Below are 16,014 nucleotides of genomic sequence, written 5' to 3'. Positions count from 1 at the left end.
TATATATATTACAGTATATTGTAAATATGTAAAAATCATGGAAATAGTTCATAATATATTTTAAATATACAACACTGTATTTGTAACTGAAATATTAATAAATGGGAATAGCTTACTGCTAAGAAGGCTTAATCTGTTGGATTAGGCCATATGCATCACAAAGGCATATTTGCAACAAGATATTTGCAACTGCAGAAATGACAGCATATTTGCGACCAGATCATATTCTTGCCGTCATTTCAGCAGTTTGACAACAAATAATGCTGTATACAAAATAGCTGTGTATTTTGGCTCATAATGTTACTTAGCCTCTCAAATTTTTGATGGAGGGACTCTACCCGACGACCCTCTCTGAATAGAATAATAATGTTGTAGCTAAGCAAGGGAGGGGGGTATTGTACTTTACAATACAATACAGTATTGTAAAGTAAGACAAAATTCATTCTTGCTTGTAAAAGCAAGTAAGAGCAATTTGATAACAATTCTTAACTCATTTGGTAACAAGTCTTAACATATATAATTAAGGTATGCCTAAAGTGTACATTAGTAGGGAAAACATATTTCACAGTAAGATCTGACAGATACACTTTACCTTATTACAGTACAGAATCAGCATGTTAATACAGTACAGTACACTATTCCTAATTCCCACAATGACAATGTGTGTGGAGCCAAGCGTTGGGTGCGTTGCAAGCCTCGCACCGTACCCATGCAGCGTGTGATTAAGCATCAGAGTGATCAATATTGCAGGCTCAGAGTCGGGGACGTCTGAGCTTGCTGTCTTTGTTTCTCTACACAAAAAAGTGGGGTGGGGAGGATGAGAGGGGCCCGGCACAGTGGGGAGAGGAAGGGAGGCAGAAGTGGTAAGGGGTGGCAGAAGGGGTTGTGGGGCTTGGAAGCTGAAGGGGGAGGGTGTTAAGCAGGGGAGACTGATGCTTTCTATTGTCAGCTCCACTTGTGGGTCTTTCATTTGGGCTGCGGTTGTGAAGTACGGGTGGTGTTGAGGGCTCTGCTGTTCACGATGCATTGCTGGTTAACTTCCTTCTCTTTCTTTTTCTAATTACAATACTCTACTTTTAGATGTTTTTGTGTACTCACCTAGTGCAGTTAGTATACTGTGTGTGTGTGTGTTAGTATATGCTTGATTTAAAAGTATATCATTTTAATGTTTATATATATTTTCTAAAATGTGTGTATACTATTTGTACATGACTAATTTTTCAACCCAATAGGCATTACATATTCAGTATATTAAAATTACTCAATATGAACACGGAACATTACAGTACAGTATATATACAAAGATGTAAAATGAGCGTTGCAAACATGTAAGCGCTAGGAAGTGAATGAGCAATTGTGTGCTTTGTCCCGTGGAGTGGCTGGTGGAGGATGTATTGCAAGAAGAAACCCACTGATTATGAAGTTAAATCTCCTGTATTGCTTTATAATACCTCTTCTCAAGAGGTTTCATTACATGACTGTTCATTAGCTGAATTCTTAAACTACAGTATAAATATTCACACAAATTCAAATTCAAAATTCAAATTTTTATTCAGGTAAAAGTACATACATAGATGAGTTACAAACATAAAGGTGGATTTACAGATAGAGCTAGTATACATACAATACCTAAAGCCACTAATATGCATTGCGTTTCGGGCAAAATATTCACACAAATTTTTCAACACACAGTCCCATACTTTAATAATTTTTCTTTCATGAAATTCTTCAAGTACGATGTATATTTCTTGGAACATGTTCTCATATAAGTGATGAAATTTAGGTATTTTTATTACTTTCTTTTGTATCACATATATATCATAGCATTTATAATCATTACCACTCAATTGACTATACTGTATCGTTGAGACTCGCTGCACTTCTACTGTTAATCATTTATTAAAAATTGTAACTTGAGATTCCAAAATTATAGCATATTCTGTATATAAATTTTACTCATTTCATGATTGTTGGCATAATGGTGAATGAACGTGTTTATTCTGTTTAGCCTAACTAATAAGGTAAAGTCATGTTGTACATATAAATTCAATACTGTATGCTAAAAGAATTTGCTTCATAGTACTGTATATTGTTTTAATTCACAAGGAAACTTTCTGAAGTTGTTACCTTGATGCACAATTTTTATTAAAATATAAATTCTAGAGGCACATTGGAGATTGGGTAGAACTCTGCTAATAAGTTCATCATTTAATAGTTCACCTCATTATAAGCAAGGTGTTATTCAATGCCCTTTATTTGGCTGTACATAATTACATAATTGTACATAAGTACAAGTACATAAGTACATAATTGTGTTCTAACTGCTCCCAAGCCATGGCCTATTAAATTAAACCAAGAATGACCATCCAAAAGATTTGTCTCGAGTAAAGTTATGTGAAAATACCAATTTAAATATTTACCTTAGCTAATCAAAATAAATCCCAGAATTTATGGAAACTAAATTGTATTATTAATTCCAAAGTAATGCAAGCCCTAAACCAACCACTGTAAACTAATACCTGGCATAAGAAAGTACGGAGAAGCATGTAAACCACTAAATGGAGTAAAATATTGAAATCAGGACACGTCTTTCACTGTTAGGAAGTTAATTGTTGCAAGAATTTCTTTTCATCATCTCTTGCCTTTGTTTTCACTTGTCTTTTGTCTAATCACAAAGCCATTTCATTGCAATGTGGTTGTTTCCATTATTTTAATAACAAAATATGGCTCAGTATTTAGTATAGTATAATATAGATTTATTATTTGTTGTTTATGTGACCTGTTTTTGATCTCAAAATGTAGTCTTTATAAGAAAAATGCTACTTGATGGGTGGTGGTAATATTTATACCATTACCTAATCTGATTATAATGTTTACATAATACATGTTATAAAATCAGTAATCACTCAGTGCTCTGGTCTAGGTGACTAGGATAATCTCATATAGTACATGTACTGTACATATGTTTTTGTTAAGGCTATTTTATAAATTTTAGCATTGTAGTTGTGAAATTGTATTAAGTATTTCAATGTTGTTTCGGCAGGTGCACTAGGTCTAGCTGCCTTGACATATGAACATACATGGACGACCTGGTTGTTGAGAAGCTCGGCAAGGCTGTCAATGGGTAAGTTTTTCTCTACAAGGGATTGCTGTTCTAATTCTCAGTAATGCTGCAAGTTATCTATTAAATTACCTTTATTAGGAAATTGCCAACAGCTAGTTATCCAAGGGTAAATACTTGGAAAATTAGCCCGAAGCATAACTTTTGTGAAGCTCCCATGAATTATAGAATCTTAATTATGTCGTGGCTGATCAGCATTTTTTTTAATTTTTATTGTCAAGTAGCAGGAAAGTAGGTTTTTCAACCCTAGAGGTTAGCAATAGGAATTGATATAATTAATGGATGAAAAGCAACTTTAAAAGTTACATATGTAATGTTTATACTGGATATTGTTGATAATGAAGAGACAATTCTTCACTGTTGTGCAAAGTTATTGAGAAAGTTAAGCTAATGTTAGAGTCTTCCCATCCTCATTTATCTGATGCGTTTGTTCTCCTTCATGTGCCAAACGAACAGGTTGCGAGATACTGGTATGTAACTGGCCGAGTGAGAGAACCTGATTTGATCACTTTCTGTGAACTTGACTTATTTTTTTTTATTTTTTTTATTTATTTTTTTTGCACCATGGAAGGGAATTTCTTGTCTCCCATTTTTTTTATTTGCCTGGGTTAACCATTTTGAGAATTGACTTAAAACAAACGTACTTTTTTTTAATCAAGCATTCCATTGCTTTCATGCCACAAGGCAGCAACTTAAAAAATGGTTTATCCAGTGCTATATATTTTACAATATTTGGCCAGATGTTTTGACTGCTCTGTTTACTGACATTTGATGCACGGTGTGTTTTTTGCAAAAAGGGTTTGTAGCTTCTTTGGCTCATATATGTTTATTTTGGATTCCACTAATAACTTAACATTTTTCTCTGGTTTATCCTAAATAATTTAAATCTGATCCCTTTGAGCATTGCTGTTTGAAGTTCTAACAGCATACCAAAAGGTACTTCTAGGGGATGGGTCAGGATTTCTCATAAAAATCATATTTTCAATTCCATTTTATTGTCAGTTGGATTGCTTTTTTTAAATATTAATGTTTAATCTTGCTTTGAATTTGCCATGTTTACTTCTTATTTCAATGTACTTTGCAAGGGTTTAGGAATGGAGATATTTTCCATCGTAGGCACAAGCTTGTGATAAGCTTAGCATCATGACATTTTCCATGTTTCCACAATCTTTGGTACTTTGCACTATTTGTATATAATTCACTCCTCTCTGCACTGAACAACACTACATATATTGGTGAGTATGGAGTGGATGAAGCTTAGAATTATCCCTAGCTCAAAGACATTGGTTTAGGGGGTTCATAAGCTTTAAATATAATTCAAGAACATTTAAGAATAAAAGGATTTTCTTATCAGTTCTAGTATGGATACTGTTAGAGCCTGGTGAGTATAAAAAGCTGTAAGGCTGAAGTGTGCAGTGGTTGTTAGTTGTTATTCTGGCTGTTACAGTGGAGAGAATGGGACGAGTGGTGCCCCATCACAGACGGACCTGCTCAAGCTGCTGGCAAGTGGCAGTGCTGGGGGTCTTGGGGGGTGCCATGGGGGTCTGGGGGGCTTGGGGAGTCTAGCAGCTGCTGCTCAGGCTAGACAGAATGGCAGCATGATTCGATCTTATGAGGCACTGCTACAGGGTCCATCTGCTGGACGGTTGGCTCCTCAAGCAGTTGCACTTCCGGGGCCTACACGTAGACGTAAGAAGAAGAGGCGTAGGCAACCAGACATGCCCAAGAAAGCTTGTACTCCATTCATGCATTTTTGTGCATATTTTAAACGAAAACTAATGGAAGAAGGAAAGGAGTTCCCACAGTTTGCAGACTTTGGCAAAAGAGCAGGGGAATTGTGGCGAAACATGGGCGATGTTGAGAAGCAAAAATTTGTTGAGCTTTCCGAGCAGGATCGCCAGAGATATATTAAAGATATGAAAGAATACGAGGAGCGAAAGTTAGCAGAGAAAGAACGAGAAAGGGAGCTTCAACAACAAAGAGAGAAAGAATTGCAGGTTCTCAGGGAGAAAGAGTTGGAGAAATTACAAAAACAGCAGCGAGAGCAGATGGAGCATCAGCAAAAGCAAATTGAACACCACCAAAAGCATCAACAACAAAATCAGAGTGCTGGTATGCTGAACTTGTTAAATCAATTAAACCCACTGAATCCCTTGATGATTGCTGCCATGAATCAGACTCTAATGCAGACAATGTTGACCAACCCTGACCTGATGAAATCTATGTATTCAGAGGCAGCTCGGAGCTACTATGTAGAAACAATGAAGAACATTTACCAGAGTGCGAGTTCACAAGCCAATGGTAACAATGTGCCTGTTAGCAGCAGTGGGGGCCATGCTAGTTTAAGTGATCACCAGAGCCACTTATCATCAAGCCCTTTGAGTTCTCTGGGCATGAATATCAATCTGCTGTCCCTGTTGAATTCTGGTCAACTATCAGCTGTACCCACCTCTACAGCATCGTCTACTGCTAGCTCCCCCTTATCCAAGACCCCCTCAGCCCTCAAGGCATCCCCCTCATCTCTCCTAGGCAGCTCCAACAGCCTGGCCGCAGCTGCTCTGGACCTCTCTGCAGCAAGGCCAAGTGAGGGCAAGGGTGCCTGTAGTAGCGATGAAGGTAACACTTTATCCAGATTAAAGCAGAGAACAGCATGAGTTCTCAATGAGAAAGTTTGCATGGTGATGGTGTTAGTGGCAGTTTATGGCAGCATGATGCCTTACCTACCAAAATTTAACTATTGACTGTAGATTCCTGACCTGTCCCTTGAATTTTTGCATGTTTCTGTTCATATTTTGTGTCAATTTCTTTTAAATTTTTTTAATGAGTACTGCATGAAGCTATTTCTGTGTAGGCCTGCTGATATTCATTAATTTCTTTTCTTTTTCAGAAAACTTCTAGATACATAAAAGGCTGTGTAGTAGATTTCACAAAGGTAATTATAATGGTGTTTCTGGCAAAATGTATAAATTAAATATAACACTGAAGATGGGATATTACGCATCACCAAGTAGCATGGCATTTGCTGAAGTCTGTGGACACAGACACCAGTTACTTCTACAGAGGCAGAGACTCTGACTGTTGTATGTCAAATTTGACGGAGTTTGCCATAGTTCATTACAGCACTGATGGGAAAATAGCCTTGTTTAATGTTACAAGCCATGCCTCACTGTTGTCTGTCCTGCAATATAGCACAATAATAGTGTGTTTAGTATTTTTTGTTTATTAAATCAGTCGGTAAAAAATTTTGTTTGTTTGTTTGCCTATACTGTACTGTATCTAGGAACCCAAGTCTAGTTGGAGGAATTACACATAATGCAGCTCATACATTTTGTTTATAATAGTCACATTTAAGAAAGCTTTATAGAATGCCAAGTATGTTATGTGTGCTATTGAATACCATTATTATAGTATATACAGTATATAAATATTAACCACATGTTATTTTTTCCAGAGGCAACCAAAGAAGCCGATTGTGAAATCTGAGACACAAAAACCCAAAGTAGCAAAAGTTCCTATCTCCAGTCATTAACTTCCCAAATATCATTCAAGCTGCACTTCGTAAAACACAAGTAAACACAAGAACCAAGAGACCTATACTTTGCCTATATGAGTGTAGTTTGTAATGTGCAAATCTTAGAGTGAGTTAGCTTCTGTAGAACATCTGTGTTGTTCAGTATACTAAAAAAAAATCAAGTACAATTGCCTTTGGAAAAAGCCAAGTGAAGTATTATGCATGCAAATAATTTTTAATGTTATGATAAAACTCACAAATGAGTAACTAATGTGAATATGAACTTTTGATGTGAAGAGGCCTGGCTGTGATGGTGATGCTTTGACCTCATTCAGATTTGAGAAAAACTCCAACAAGCCCAGGAGGCCTGCAATATAGATTGTGTTTGTTTATTGTAGAAATAGAAAGCTAAAGTGAAGTGTTTGAGCTATCAGCTGTGTAAGGGTGTTGTAGTCCCAACAAGAGCAAGAATGGATGAAGTTGTACCAGGTCTCAATCTGCGAGAGTTCATTAGCCAACATGGTGACTGTACTATTTACTACCAGTTGCTGACCCTAAGAGGGAGTGTGTATGCCTGGGTGGGGAAACAGCAGGGCAACTTAGGAGGGTTAGTGGCAGCTTTAGGGTCACGTGTCGGCCCACCTGCTGTCTCCACTCTCTTGGGCCCATCTGGTGCAGGAAGTCATCAAGCCTCGCAATTAGCAGAAAGATTACAGAAACGTGTACAGAAACCTGTGTTACTGAGTATGAATCTGCCCAGTGATGACCTGATACCCCATGTGGAGCAGCGCCTGCTTGAGGAGCTCTGTGTTGCATAAAGGCCATGGCTAATACCTTTTTCTTTATCATTAATATTAGCCTAAATTATCAAATTATTTTTAGAAAGGTGGAACTCTTCAAAGCATATTTCAAGAGTTCATGACAAATATATATTTCTGATCTTATATAAATGTCATGTTGCTGTGAAGCCCTACTTACTGTTTAGTCATTAGGATATTGAAATACTGTAGTGTGATAATGCACAGTAATATTCCATATGTAACTACTGTACAGAGTTATTCATCTACATCTAGAAGTATATTTTTTGATAGGATATAACTATTCTACAGTCTATCCCATTCTTGAATTTAATTGCCTTACTAGATGTCGGAAAAAAAATATTATTTTTTGGCACTGATAGAGAAAATGGCTGTCAGTCTTGGCCTGGATGTACGCAGAGTGTTGGTAACGGTAATGTTATGATTAGTGGACCATAAGAGAGTAAACATCATGGTATGACAGTATGTGTGCAATGGTATCAAGAAGAGCAGAATTCTGCAGTAACTTATGAAAAATGATAGATAAGCCAATGCTGTGACACTGTTTTACCAATGGATTGACCTTGTATGCACTGGCTAGCCTCTTTTTTTTCTTTTTTTTTTACGTTCAGTACACAAAACATTCAGCAGTATTTTGCGATGAGACTGCTCTCTCTTGAATGAGAAAGTTTCGCAGCACTGCCTTCACTGCGTACAGCTTTCTAATTTCTTCTGCTTAGCTGAAGAAATCTATTTGACTGCACAACTCTTAAAGTCCACAAATTTTAGTGGTGCATACAAGTGATAATTGAAGGTATGATATTCATATGTACTATATCAGGGTAGATATTAAGTTCCTTTTTATTTTACAGAAGCTTTTTTGTACTCTCCTTTATAGAGGTATTTTTTATTTTTAGAAATTCTGTATATTTGTCCTATGCAATAGGTGGTATTGAACCAAGTCTCTTTGCTTCCCAATTTGTAGTTACTACCTCACAGGTGATAGAATAATGAAAAGACATTCCCTGTAGCCCGTGACTCATTAGGCAGCTCAGGAAACACAAGGGAGGCTGCTGGGGAGCATTATATGAGCATTGATCACTTATTGCACTTGATTACTTCAATTGTATACAATATTGTTATTAATAAACATGTGGACAAGTGCATGCACACACATACGCACACACATACATTCACACACACACACATTCACACACACACACATTCACACACACACGCACACACAATCTCACATGCACACATTCACGCACACATACACACACTACATACTGTATAAATATTCAGTCCATGATAGTATCATAGGTAGTACAAGCTTGTTAACTCTCGGGAGATTTTCCAAGCTTTTGTCTATATTTTGAGACATTTTCTACAAAAATATCATGAAATGTAGACTAAAGCTTGGAATAATTCTTTTGTGAGTTTACAAGCTAATTTCTTTATATAATTAATTGTGTATATATATTGTCACTGTAAAATCTCTAGGAAGAGATTTGGCCTGCTCCATCATCACCTATTATATCATACCACGTCTATATATTAAAGTACTTCAGCCATAAGAACAACAACTACTACTACTACTTCCAGACGTCTAGACAGTACCTCCAGTCTCCCCCCTTCACTACCACCCGTCACCTCACCTGGGAGCTCACGCCACCGGCCGAAACAAGCAATTAACATGCCGGTTCATAGTTTAAGAAGCCACCATCTTCTTTTGAATAACTTCTGGGGTATGTCAACAGGTCTACTCATTAGAGCACTCAGGAGTAATCTGAATCTTGGTGGGCTAGGTAGCCCTATGTACATACGGCGACAGTCATCCAGGTAGCGCTGGTTCCTTCTTTAACTATTAACCGGCTCTTGAACTGCTTGTTTCGGATGGTGTGAGCTCCCAGCGACCCAGGTGCGAGGTGGGGTGATGGGCAGTGGTGTATGGGGGAGACTGGAGGTACTGTCTAGACGTCTTGAAGTAGTTGTTCTTGTGGCTGCAGTACTTGAATATATAGACGTGATATGGGTAGAGTAGGTGATGATGGAGCAGGCCGAATCTCTTCCTAGAGAGTTTACCGTGACAATATATATATCAATATATATATATATATAATATATATATATATATATATATATATATATATATATATATATATATATATATATATATATATATATATATATATGTAATATATATAAAACAATTATTTAAATATATAACAGAAAGTTCATGCTATGAATCACATGATTTGAAGCTAGAAAGAAAATGCATTTTATATTTTATTTTGAGAATATGAAGCAGTGTTGCAAAGAATAAGATTTTTGTTTATGAAATAGGTATTACCTCCTCAGCAGCTCCCTCCATCCTTAATTCACCCCAATTTCAGAAATCCCCCGCCATATGTGAACCCCCTGTGCCACCTCGCAGCTTTGGACGGACAGTGCTGGTGTGGTCGTGTTTTGGAGGTTGCAGCATGATTAGTTTCCTGCTTACTATGATACAGTAAATTTTGCTCTTAGATGATATGGAATATAATTTGGCAAGTTTTTTAAAGTTTTAAAATTTGTCCTATTTATTTTTTGATACATTTTCTTGAGGAAATCATTCTGCAGCCAATATCTGTGCCATGATTAGGTCAATTGGGTGACCTTGAAGTGTGATAATGAATGTTGATGTGCCTGGGGACCAATCATAACAAAGGTCATGTATCTTTCTTTTGAAGGAATATCAGTATTATCAATAGTTTGTGATAACAAGCTACCCCCCTCTAAAGGAGTCTCTTGTTCCATGGTCTGGCTATGATAGGTCTCCACCCCCAGCACTGACTGTCACTTAATGGTGTCTTCAAGTGTACTGAGAGTGTAAAAATTTCATTATTATTATTATTAACATAGAGATGAAAAAGCTTTTGGTAACATGGTGTTTTATACACTTAAGACACTCTCCCCATGCTTCATGTTGTAGTCCTGATGATGCCTCAGGGTAGAGGGTTCGCTCCCCGGTTTTGTGGGTCCTATGTTGAGGCCTCCTAAGGCCCTCGCGCATGTGATAGATTAGTCTAGTTTCACGATTTGTATAACTTTGTTATTTTTACAGGATGGATATATACTAACGCTATATACTTTGCTTGCAAAGTGGCCACACCCATCCACATCAAGAAGATGTAGTAGAGGTTGTAGCATTTATGACAATCACTTATTTTGTTCTTGTTTCTTAGGTTTTTTCCCAGTCAAAGGAATTTTTAGTGATTACTGTAGTATGATAGGGGAAATCTTCCACCTTTTGATTGCTAGTAAACATGCGAGGTGCTTTTGGGAGGTCCAAGCAGTGAAGTACTGCTGTGATGTCGTGATAGTGTCAAATGCTAGTCTGACGGCGGGGAGCGCAGCCTCCGTCCCAAACCCACCCTTCTACCTCCTTACCCCGTGTTAAACTCTCATCAGTCACTCCTGCCTGCCACCACACTTGACTATGTTGTAAAGGGCTAAAGAATTTTTAATATTTTTTTTGTGATGTCAGCAGGTGTGAGTGGCAGTGCAGTGGGCACTCTGGTTCTGTGTTTCAGAGTAATTACACTAAAATGTCTTTTATTCTGCACATAGAAACAGATTCCAAACAATTCCTACCAGAGCCCAGTCTTGAGAAAGACTGGTGCAGCCATGTCGCAACCCAAGTTCCTCGCCTAAACAGGTTCCTCTCCCCCTCTAGCACATCCCGCCCCTTGAGCTCCAGCCGTATTTTATTTTGCAGTCCTTATCCCCAACCTCTTGTATGATAAGCAGAATGCCAGACTCCAGTCACAGACTGAATATAAACTATGTAACTATTGCTACTGGTGAAAACTGACTAGAATTTACTTCTGTGAAGGATACCATAAAGTTTAAATTTCTTTATTTTATTTAGCACTCAGTGGCAGTTGTTCCATTAATATTATCAGTCTGAATTGTCTAAGAAATTAGATAATGCCAATATGAATGCATGAATGGGATAGCATTATTTTCATAATGGTTGACTAAATACCTTGAAGGTATTACATGGCCAGGTAATAAACATTCCTTTGCTTATAAAAATATAAAGTGCAAAAATTTATTTTACTTTTGAAACATGGAGAGAATCAACTCCCTTTACTATGCACAAGTTAACGTTGCACATTGGAGCATTTGGCACATACTATGTTGAGGTCGGAGAGTTGCCTCCTGTGATAGGCATTTGTTTTTTCAACTAATGTACTCGCATGTGCGTGCCACGGAACCCCCCACCTGGTGAGGTAGAGCCTTGGCTGCAGATGTGGGCGGCTCTGTTGTAACCATATTAACCCTGTGGTAGTGTTGGTTGAGTCATGATCATACATCAAAAGTGAATATCTGTTTTCAACCAGCTAATACAGGGACTGGAACCCTTGCCGTTCACACCAGTTAGGCCCAGCATGAGTGCCTAAGGGCCTGCCCATTATGCAAACGTATTTTGAATTAAGCGAAGCAATATTATGTTTTGTCTATTGCTGTTATTGGAGAAAATGGTTATCTTGTGAATTTTGACAAAAATAATCATTTTGTACATGGTAAGAGATGAAAACTAGATGCTGAAATTATTCACTAGAAAATTATGTGCTATTTTTAGAGAGTCTCTAGTTTGTGTACTTTGTTATATATCTGGATGATGTAGTCTTGTATGAGATATATGAAGTGGTAGGGAGTAACTTCAAAGTGTCGTGATTATATTTAGTATAGAAGGAACAAGGTAGGGACTAGACAGTATAGTCAGTGCTAAACTGATATATATGCAACATGTAGTTTGAAATACTCAAAAATAAAGATCAGATCAGAGTTTGTTTGTTTTTTACCCATTTTAATTGTTTTTTGGATGCTGGGCAGTGCCCAAATATAAGCACTGATGAAAATAAATAAATATATAATATAAAAGGGGTACCACCTCTGGTGCAAATGTAGGGACCACTGGGGCCTGACAGCCGAGCGGACAGTGCTTCAGATTCGTAGTCCTGAGATTCTGGATTCGATCCCCAGTGGAGGCAGAAACAAATGGGCAGTTTCTTTCACCCTGGTGCGCCTGTTCACCTAACAGTAAATAGGTACCTGGGAGTTAGTCAGCTGCTACGGGTTGCTTCCTGGGGGTGAGGGGGTAAGAAAAAGGAGGCCTGGTCGAGAACCGGTCTGCGGGGACTTTCCTCTTAAGATAACTTCAAGATACAGTTCATAAGTAAGACAGCCCTGCTGGTTTTCATATGTATTGCTGCCATTGATTTGAGAAGATTCTGCCAGTTTACATTATCAGTTAGGTTCTCAAATCTTAAGTTTAACTGAAGAAGTCAGACAGCTGGTATTGCTTCCCTTTCCCCATTGCACCAAGACAATAAAAACATTCGCTGGGATAACCCCATTACAAAAAAATTCATGTCGGCAATGCTACTTATGGGATGGATAGAGCACACCTTTCAGCAGTAGCAGTCCATCATGCTGGGTATTTTTTATTTGTTACCCTTGAGACATTGATTGCCATGTCAGGTGGGTTTCTTTGTACTGGTGTTGCCCTTCACCTTCACCTCATTTCCTCTAACCTGTCTAACACCTGTATATGCACAAGTGAAGTGGTAGACTAATATGGCCACAAATTTCTCATTTGCTATAAATCATAATGAAAGGGTGCAAGACACAAAGTTATCAATGACATCACGAGGATCCTTGCCACAGCCTGTTGTTTGGCACAAGGAGAACAACAATTGTACAAACCAGTGCTGGACAAGTGCCCAGATGGGATCACCATGATGTCCTGGAATAGTGATCAATAGGTGGTGTGGGACTACACATGTTCCTCCAGTTTGGTCAACACCCACCTCTAGTACAGCAGAGCTGAATGTGGTGGATGCTACATTCAGGGAGACTCAGAAAACCAGCTAATACAGAGGCCTTATGCAGTGCTACAGCTTTATTCCAATCAGCTCAGATGGTAAAAGTGCGCTCAAATTCTTGAATGAGTTGGGAATTGGGAGACTCATTATGGAAAACTGGGCTTAAATGCACCCAGTTTTTATTTATTTATATACAAGAAGGTATATAGGGTTTATGAGAGTACAGAGACTTGAAGTTTTACATTCTTGTAAAGCCACTATCACGCATGGCGTTTCGGCCAGAAAAGCGTTTCCTATTCTAGTGTCTTAGGATTTTTCAGCAAGAAAATCCTCACTATGTTTCAGGCACTCTTCCCACCTCTGAGCTAGATTGTTTATTTGTAATCTGTAGATGTCTGACGACCTAACATTTAGGGAGCATAACCAAACAAATATGGCGTCAGGTAGAAAAAAGATAAGATAGATTATTAGAACATTCAAATCCAGGGATCCCATCACGATACTCATATAGTACTATTCAAATCCCTTCTGCTGTCCCACCTTGAGAACTGTTCGATATTCACTGGGTTGCCAGATTCAAATTGCTAAAAGTAGCGAGCTGACGGTCTAAAAGCGAATTTGTAATAAGAGTAGCCCAGTTTTTTGTTTAGTGACTGATACAGGTTTCAAAGTAATCTATTATGATATACGACTTTTTACACCGAAAATATGCCAATTACTGAAAACGGCGATGGGTCATATTTTGCCCAAACCCCCCTGCAGTTTTCAAAATATCTGAAATGTCGGAAATTTGACTCCTGAGTGTGATTTTTGAGTCGAATTCTGACTCTGCACCTATTTTCATTTTCATATTACGAATTTTTATACCGAAAATATGCCAATTACTGAAAACGGCGATGGGTCATATTTTGCCCAAACCCCCCTGCAGTTTTCAAAATATCTGAAATGTCGGAAATTTGACTCCTGCGTGTGGTTTTTGAGCCGAATCCTGACTCTCTGCACCTATTTTCATTTTCAAATTACGATTTTTTATACCGAAAATATGCCAATTACTGAAAACGGCGAGGGGTCATATTTTGCCCAAACCCCCCTGCAGTTTTCAAAATATCTGAAATGTCGGAAATTTGACTCCTGAGCGTGATTTTTGATCCGAATTCTGACTCTCTGCACCTATTTTCATTTTCAAATTACTACTTTTTATACCGAAAATATGCCAATTACTGAAAACGGCGAATGGGTCATATTTTGCCCAAACCCCCCTGCAGTTTTCAAAATATCTGAAATGTCGGAAATTTGACTCCTAAGTGTGATTTTTGAGGCGAATTCTGACTCTCTGCACCTATTTTCATTTTCAAATTACTACTTTTTACACCGAAAATATGCCAATTACTGAAAACGGCGATGGGTCTTATTTTGCCCAAACCCCCCTGCAGTTTTCAAAATATCTGAAATGTCCTAAATTTGACTCCTGAGCGTGATTTTTGAGCCGAATTCTGACTCTCTGCACCTATTTTCATTTTCAAATTACGACTTTTTATACCGAAAATATGCCAATTACTGAAAACGGCGATGGGTCATATTTTGCCCAAACCCCCCCTGCAGTTTTCAAAATATCTGAAATGTCGGAAATTTGACTCCTGGGCGTAATTTTTGAGCCGAATTCTGACTCTCTGCACCTATGTTCATTTTCAAATTACTACTTTTTACACCGAAAATATGCCAATTACTGAAAACGGCGATGGGTCATATTTTGCCCAAAATTCCCTGCGGTTTTCAAAATATCTAAAATGTCGGAAATTTGACTCCTGAGCGTGATATTTGAGCCGAATTCTGATAACTCACTTCCCCCTTCAGAGCAAGAGAGATGGCTGAAATAGAGTGAATACAGAGAGCATAATACATGCATTGACACAGTTAAAGCACCTAAATTATTATTAACTGAACAATCGATGGAAATCTCACACATATTGTAGACTAATAATTGTTCACAATAAATATCGCAACATATATAGAGGCAATACAGTCACAAGTAACTTTAAGTGTTCTCTTTTGTTCAATTTTATCACCTGTAGTGGTAAAAAAAGTAACAATATTTAATTTGGCTTAATATTCTTGATTTTTGTCAAAGTTTACTGCTTTCGAAGAAACACGAGAGTTTCTGTGATGTTCCTTCGTCAGCATAACCGTCAGCGTTGAACTTTTTTATCATGACCAGACCACACACTAGAAGGTGAAGGGACGACGACGTTTCGCTCCGTCCTGGACCATTCTCAAGTCGATTGTGATGAGGAAGTAGATGCAGGCAATAAATAGGCTAGAGAAAGGTGAGGAGCAAAGTGTAGTAGAGGGGATAGTAGTAGGAATAAGAACTGCAGAGGGCTTATTTGGTCCATTCGAGGCAGCTCCTATTATAACCACCGAATGAGAAGAAGATAGTAATAGGAATAAGAAGAGGATAGTAAGGGAACGTAGAGAAAACAAACGTATTAAATGTTCCTTCCGGCTGTACTTACGTTCGCGCTTTTTTATCATGTTCCCCTGAGGGACGTTAGTGTTTACTTTATATGCATTAGTATTTAATATCCCTACATATTGTGTATTGTGTTGGAATTTAAGGGTTCAGTGCTGTTTCCCAGAGAATGCTTGATAACTCATAGTTTATTTTGTCTTAGTCAATGCCCCAATTGTTAAACGTATTAAATGTTCCTT

The 16,014-nt window shown here is 37.9% G+C and overlaps 1 protein-coding gene across 10 annotated transcripts in view; it reads left to right on the top strand.

The window, feature by feature from the left end:
• LOC123746328 (putative uncharacterized protein DDB_G0271982) overlaps positions 1–12,266 on the top strand; it is a 74,836-nt gene extending 62,570 nt beyond the window's left edge. For 9 of the 10 annotated variants that reach the window (XM_045727767.2, XM_045727764.2, XM_045727766.2 and 6 more), the window contains 4 exons: positions 3,044–3,124; positions 4,569–5,737; positions 6,009–6,053; positions 6,573–12,266. In XM_045727767.2, the coding sequence (XP_045583723.1) occupies positions 3,081–3,124; positions 4,569–5,737; positions 6,009–6,019 (1,224 nt within the window). In that variant the 5' untranslated portion in view covers positions 3,044–3,080 and the 3' untranslated portion in view covers positions 6,020–6,053; positions 6,573–12,266. The remainder of the gene's footprint in view (positions 1–3,043; positions 3,125–4,568; positions 5,738–6,008; positions 6,054–6,572) is intronic. The other variant, XM_045727771.2, reaches the window with a different exon arrangement.
• Positions 12,267–16,014: the final 3,748 nt, after the last annotated feature.

The sequence above is a fragment of the Procambarus clarkii genome, chromosome 80, assembly GCF_040958095.1.
Source record: "Procambarus clarkii isolate CNS0578487 chromosome 80, FALCON_Pclarkii_2.0, whole genome shotgun sequence".
NCBI classification, from domain to species: Eukaryota; Metazoa; Arthropoda; class Malacostraca; order Decapoda; family Cambaridae; genus Procambarus; species Procambarus clarkii.
This window is presented reverse-complemented; position numbering and strand designations above follow the sequence as displayed.